The sequence below is a fragment of the Erpetoichthys calabaricus genome, chromosome 8, assembly GCF_900747795.2.
Source record: "Erpetoichthys calabaricus chromosome 8, fErpCal1.3, whole genome shotgun sequence".
NCBI lineage: Eukaryota > Metazoa > Chordata > Cladistia > Polypteriformes > Polypteridae > Erpetoichthys > Erpetoichthys calabaricus.
In genome coordinates, this window is record NC_041401.2 from 111979486 (window position 1) to 111986823 (window position 7338).

The 7338-nt window shown below is 37.1% G+C and overlaps 1 protein-coding gene across 1 annotated transcript in view; it reads left to right on the forward strand.

Annotated features, from left to right (window-relative positions):
* The window catches only part of LOC114655960 (sterol 26-hydroxylase, mitochondrial-like), a 73083-nt gene extending 68667 nt beyond the window's left edge, over positions 1-4416 (forward strand). The window contains exons 8-9 of the mRNA XM_028807294.2: positions 1553-1753; positions 3022-4416. Of these exons, the coding sequence (XP_028663127.1) occupies positions 1553-1753; positions 3022-3201 (381 nt within the window). The 3' untranslated portion in view covers positions 3202-4416. The remainder of the gene's footprint in view (positions 1-1552; positions 1754-3021) is intronic.
* Positions 4417-7338: the final 2922 nt, after the last annotated feature.

Here is a 7338-nt window from a genome sequence, read left to right on the forward strand (position 1 = left end):
AACAACAGAAAACAAGTTAATTTTATACTTAACTTGTATTAAAGAATCTTTCAGCTTACAAATCCTAAAACAGCCTGTGCTAGGAGATCCCCCAATAAAAGCTGACAGAAATGAATGCAGCAGTTAGCCAAGGTGTCCTTGGTGCACCTGCCATTATATTGGGTATCCTTCAATAAGAGCGCGCACAAAAAGGCGACCTCAGTTGAGCAAATGTTTTAATATTCTTGCTTTCGCCTTTTTATGCATTCAATCATTGCCTTTATCTAATAAATTTTCTGTAATAATTTTGTTTGAGTTTGCCTTTATTCATTTCGCCCAATTGAGGTCACCCTTTTGAAGCTCGCCTTTTTGTGCGCGCCCTTATTGAATAGAACCATTATATTGTCCAGATGCTATCAGTAGTTTAGAAGATGGAAGATTACTGAAGGCCTCAATTCAAAAGTCACAGGTCAGTAACTGTGGTGCTCCAGTGAGTCTGGGGTTCAACTGTTGTGGGCTCCCAATACAGGGTGTGGTAACACAATTTTTTTTTAATATTAATTTGGGATAATAATGTTTTCGTACACTAAACTAATCAGTTTAGATAGATAGATAGATAGATAGATAGATAGATAGATAGATAGATAGATAGATAGATAGATAGATAGATAGATAGATAGATAGATAGATAGATAGATAGATAGATAGATAGATACTGTATTAATCCCAATGGGAAATTCACATTCTTCAGCAGCAGCATACTGATACAATAAATAATATTAAATTAAAGAATGATAATAATACAGGTGAAAAAAAAAAAAAAAAAAAAAAAAAAAAAAAAAAACAGACAATAACTATGTATAATGTTAAATATTAACGTTTACCCCCCCTGGTGGAATTAAAGAGTCGCATAGTTTGGGGGAGGAACGATCTCCTCAATCTGTCTGTGGAGCAGGACAGTGACAGCAGTCTGTCGCTGAAGCTGCTCTTCTGTCTGGAGATGACATTATTTAGTGGATGCAGTGGGTTCTCCATAATTGATAGGAGCCTGCTGAGCGCCCTTCGCTCTGCCACAGATGTTAAATATATATATATATATATATATATATATATATGTTTATAACAGAGTTTCAGCACCATACCCCCAACCCTAACATTATCAACATTTTTCTTGTCAAAGCCTTTTTCTCATAGGCTTATATAGCATAATAATAACAAAAAAGTAGGAATGTATAATAAGTTGAAATAAAATATACTATATAAGACACATGAAAGAATACTATGTGATAAGTAGATTATATGAGTACAAAGCATAAGGAGTCCACAGACCTCAGTGAGGTATTCAGTTTTGGTTGGCTATCATGGCTGCTTACAATTAAACATTTTTCCATATATCCCTTTTATTAATTTACATTTCAGGTTCAAGGTTCTGAGCCTATCATGGCAGTAAAAGGCCTAAGTCCATTTTAGGCACACACAGGCTCATACACTATGAGGCAGGTTTGCTGGGTACTCCTCCCGTGTGTTTACGCTTATAGATAACTGCCTGACTGTTGTTTTTTGCAATTTCCAGACGCTTTTTGTATTGTGCCATTATGCTATAAGCCACGATGAAGAAATTTTTCCAGAACATTGGAAATTCATACCAGATCGTTGGTTAAGAGATGGTCGGACCAGACCTAACCCATTTGGTTCAGTTCCGTTTGGGTATGGCGTGCGAGGGTGTGCTGGTCGCAGGATTGCTGAGCTTGAAATGCATCTGTTGCTTGCACGGGTAAGATTGGATTTTCAATCTTTAACCAAAAAATAATAGATGCTTGAAATATTTTAAATTGTGGGAGATAATGTATGTATGTAAAATGTATTTAAATGGTAAAGTATGTACATATTTGCCCCAAGTTTTGCTTTATCCAGTTTTACATGTTAACAATAACATATGTTAACTATAGGACTTCCCAATATTATTTTAGGACAAAAATTTTTTAGTTGTTCTATGAACATATTGTAAGCTTATTTCCACAAAAAAATTATGGAAGAGCCAGGGCACACCTTTAGATTAGATACCATTCAGTATTACTTATGCAGTATTTTAAAATACTATATTGACTCCTTCTCAGATCTTTGTCTTTCTCCCAGCTCTTTTCATTTTCTGGTCTGACTTGCTTTTGTTCTTTTAAGGACAAGCCTTTTTCTGTAGCAGAGTCACAACAATTGCCAACCTTGCAGACATTAATAAAGCTGTGTAAACATGTCCTGCTTTTTTATACTTTCCCTTTTATCATCAATTTAATTGCACACTTACTAAAGTAAAATTTAGAATGATCTTTTTTTATCATTTTGTATGTGGAGCTTTTAAATGTAAATAAAATTTTCTTACAAAAATGAGTTACTTAAAGTGAGGAAATGTATCCATGTATTTGTGTTGTTTCCCCCAGTATATTCTAATATCTGATTTCATAGCCCAGCAACTGGAAGACTCATGCTGCTCACCAAAGTTTGTCCTGTATAACCATGTCTAAAAATTCAATTTAATACAAAATTACCATTCTATTATGCATATGGTTGTAATAATACACCCTTCTTCTTTAATATGTTTTCAGGGATCCATCCATGCCATTGAACAAAACACGTGTTCCTTTGCCAAGCATTACACTCGCACACATTTTTGTTTGAAAGAGTCTTGGGAGATGTAGCAAAACCCTGTTGTCGACATCCTACATCCACACTGTCTCACCCTACCTCCCCTGTCCAGTGCAATTTCATACAATACTGTTCTAACGTGGCCCACTTACACAAAAAAAAATCCCAAAACTGAGTAGCCTTCTAGTTGAGTATCATTTCCAGGTTTTAGTTTTCGTATCTCATGGCAATAACCTATCTTGACCTACAAGTTTATCTACATCTCGTAAATCAGTTTGTTTACTTGCAATTTATTTGATTCTGAAGTCAAAGTTCTTTCCACAATCTTTAGATCATTAAGGGCAGTAGTACAGTCTTTTTATTATGTGCTCTTGCTGACGGCAGTTACTGTATCTTTTTCAGATAATCCAGCATTTTGAAATACTGCCTGATTCAAAGATGGGAGAGATTAAATCACACAATCGCATTGTCCTGGTGGCTGACCGGTCCGTCAACTTGCACTTTGTGGAAAGGCATGAAAGATCCTTGTTTAATTCCAGCCAGGATTCAGATTCTTCTATGCATAAACATATGGTGGGATAAAATAGGCAGTGGAAGGAGCGTAAGGATAATTGGTTGCCAGTAATGTCTTCCCTCTAATATTGTATAACACTGTGTTTAGATGACAAAGAACAACAGATGACACACTCATATTTCTATCTATCTATCTATCTATCTATCTATCTATCTATCTATCTATCTATCTATCTATCTATCTATCTATCTATCTATCTATCTATCTATCTATCTATCTATCTATCTATTTTGTCTCACAAGTGACCTTATGATGATGATCAGTTTAATAAGTTTAACTTAATACAGAAGAGAAAATAGCAGCCATTGAAAAAAACTCAAAGTCGCATTATTGAAAATTTCACTTGAGTGCAGTTGGTCTGCAAATCTGGCTGGTATGTAGCATTTTACTTTGTCTTTGGCATTGATAACACAGTTTGTAAATGTGAAACAATATTCCTTGTTTTCTACCTCATAAACCAACCCCATACCCCATTTTTTAGTGAGATTCTCAGTAGCCAAATTGTCAACGAAATTAATTTTAGTGTCAATTTCCTAAAACTCTATGCGAATACAAAGTTCTCTGTTTTGCTTGTCACTACTCGGTTTTTGATTCCTTTAAAGATTGAGTCCCAGTTCAAGGCAGAGGAGGAGTGCAGTTCTTAATCCCACCGAAATGAAATTGCAACATGCTTTTTTAGCAACATCTCAGAGATGCGCATACAGCAGTGAGACAGGTTTTAATTGAAAGCTGGATGTTGAATCAAAATTGAAAAAAGAAATAGATGAGATAGGGGATGATAGAGAGCTGCCACACGTTTTGAGCTATAGATAAAGACAAATGGTGCAAGAAGGTAGTGAAAATGGAGTAGGCAGATTTTGATGAAGTAAAACGCTTAACTGTGTAAACCTCTGCACAGATCACCACAGCTGAAGGAGAATGTAATATGTCAAAAACCAAAGCGACCCATTATGTGACAGCCTGTAAAAAGGGTATTCCTTAATAATGTGACACTTAAAATATTTGTTCCTTTAGAATCTTTTGCCCATTTGATATAGAACCATGCCTTTGTGTAGTCCGTACTACAATTTTCATTTTTTTTGGATAATGAAGTTTATTAAAATTACACTTTTACCTTTTCCACACAAGTTGTAGTTTAGAACTAGCATACTGAATGAAAGCAGTAGGTAAATGAATACTTGGCCTACTCCATAGAAAAAAGCGATACAGTGGCATTATGGTTGGAAGAAACGTCCCACACCAAACCATTGCTGTTTGCGCACATAATACATGTAAATGGGTCTTAGGTTACGACAGTTCCGCAGATACGAATGACTACATAAAACCACTGAATTTTTCTTTTCAGCTCATTTTAAGTAAATTTTCATCTGGTGACTTCCACTTTTTAGGGACAAATGAAGCAAGCTTGTCAGCAGGTGTCACTAACAGCAAGAAACAATACCGCACTCTACAGACTTTACCACCACTCTCAATCATTGTTTGTGCGTGCGTCCGCGAATGTAACTGTTAGTACATGCATCTCCGCGTAACCTCTGTCACAGCTAACCAGCTCTTTTGGCAGGTGACACTTTAACCAAGCGGGAGAAGCCACTACTTGTAATTCCCAGCAGCATAAATACACATCTAAGCTGTGTTATCGCAGAGAGTATAGCTGCGGGAAGGGGAAGAAAAACTCGTAGTGATCCTTTAGCAAAGGCAGCACGTCTATGTGGAGAAATAAATTATCAGTTAGTGGTGGGTTTTCTTGCCAACGTTATCTCTTTTTCATCTCTGCATCTTTATCAATGACTTTAAAATGATTAAGCAAAAGGTCAACATACTATACATACCCATGGTTCATTTTAGCTAAATTATTTGTATTTTGTGATTTAAATCACAGTAATATTTCTTTGTTGTCATTTTTTTCGGTAGATTTTCAACAGTTTCTCTTTAATTAAGTAATAAGGAATTGTACCTGTTTTCCATTTTCCTTTTTCAAGTTCCGACTTGCATATGAAATCAGATTACAAACGTCACCAGGGGCCTCATGTATAAACGGTGCATACGCACAGAAATGTTGCGTACGAACGTTTCCATGCTCAAATTGCGATGTATAAAACCTAAACTTGGCGTAAAACCACGCACATTTCCACGGTACCTCATACCCTGGCGTACGCAATTTCTCCGCTCGGTTTTGCAGACTGTCGGCACCCAGCGTCAAAGCAGTGCTACTGTTCCTGTGTGGTTACCCTTTCTTTCTTAGACTAACATTCCTGAAGCGGCTTTATAAATACACTGAAGTTAACTGCATATTGTTTATTAGTGTAATGCATCTGATTGTAATTAACCTGTAGCAATATAATGGTCCAGGGAATAGCCATAGTATTTCAAATACCATAACTGCTTTAGCGTTGTTACGCTCACTGCATTTTCATCTTCTTTCAGCTGCTCCCATTAAGGGTTGCCACAGCGGATCATCTTTTTCCATATTACTCTCACTGCACCACTCGGAGTATTTATATCACTGTATCTGAGTGGGGAATCACAGCAGCAGCTGATCGGAAAGAGAATTATCGGTATACAGTTTCAAGCACACACTACCTCAGCCACGGCAAAACGTGTCAAAGTCTTTCCTGTATGGACCTCGCGTTTCAGAAACAGTTTCATCCCAAGAACTCTAAACGCACTCAATCAGTCCATCAAGTGCTCCTTGTAGAACTGTTTGTACTTATAAATACAATTACCTCACTGTAAACTTGCACTACAGTTATAATATTGCACAACCTGCGACACTTTATAAAGCGCTTATGATGACGATATCATTTTTAAGATGAAATGCAGCAAAGTATGTTGCTTATAGTATACAGATAAAACTTTAACTTCATTTAAATAATCTGTATTGTTAATAATTAAACATGTGAGGACACGGTGCCGCAGCGCTAGCTAGTTCACAGATAGCTCCTGCCTTGCGCTGTATTATTGCTGGTGCTGACGCGACACTGGAAGGATAGACGAATAGAATAATTAAACATGTACTACGAAGATATTTCAATGTTCCTTAAAAGTTTTGAAGAATCGGCGTTCTAAGCTTACAGATGGCTTAACGTCTATTACAGAGCTGATTGTGTGACAATTGGGTATTTGGAGAAAGAAAAGTAAGGACAGGAATTGGAGGTTAGTACGTTTGAAAGAGACAGTACTTCTGTAATAAATTATTTCATCGAAGGCCGCACATGGCGCAGCAAGCCTCTTGCGTGAGACATGAACAAGCACTGTGCCACCGTGTTCCCATGTTTAATAACATGCTTTCATTCCTATCATCATGAAAAAGATATCACGTATACATCTCAGTATTTTAGAGAGCTGTAATATCACAAATGTAATGGATTCTGTGTCCTGTCGGAGAAAGAGAAAGAACGGAAGCACGTAGTGATTCACACACATAGAGAAGATCAAACACAGAACAAAGCATTTAACGTGCTACATGAGAAACTAGTAAAATAAACGATTTTAAGATGAAGTTTATGATGTTCTACTTTAATGACAAAATGAACTACGTGATTAAAGTGGAAATTTCGAGATTTTTTCCCACTGTGTGCCTATTTTTTTTTCTCTGTACCCTAATAAGCTTTCATATGACACTCAGACGGCCCGCCACGAGTCGCCTTTTCACGGCGACTTTGATATGTACAACTTCTTTTTTATTTCGGGCACTGTGCGACTTTGTAAATTTGAGCTTTCGAGTTTCTCCGACACTATGTCACGCGATCAACTTTCTTTTGTTGATTATACCACTGTTTAAACCAACAGATAGCACGTTTTGCCTTTTCCTCCATTTGGTATTCGCTGAAATTCTTATATTTTCCCCCTTGCTTTTCCCATTGTCTTTTCACAGAAGGCTATTTATATCGATTTGCATATTCAAAGAGGCATAATTCTGGGAGGAGTTGGGGCGGGACAGAAGGCGTGTGCATGTGCGTTACTTTTCACGCTGATCGGGATTTATGTAGTGGAAGGACGTGAAAGTTTGCGTATGCACAGATTCCTGCATCTGGATTTTTCTGTGCATACGCAGATTCCCGCTTTTGTGCTTATGCGATGTTATAGTGTGAGTTCTACGCACGACGTTATACATGAGGCCCCAGGAATGGAGCTTGTCTGTAACC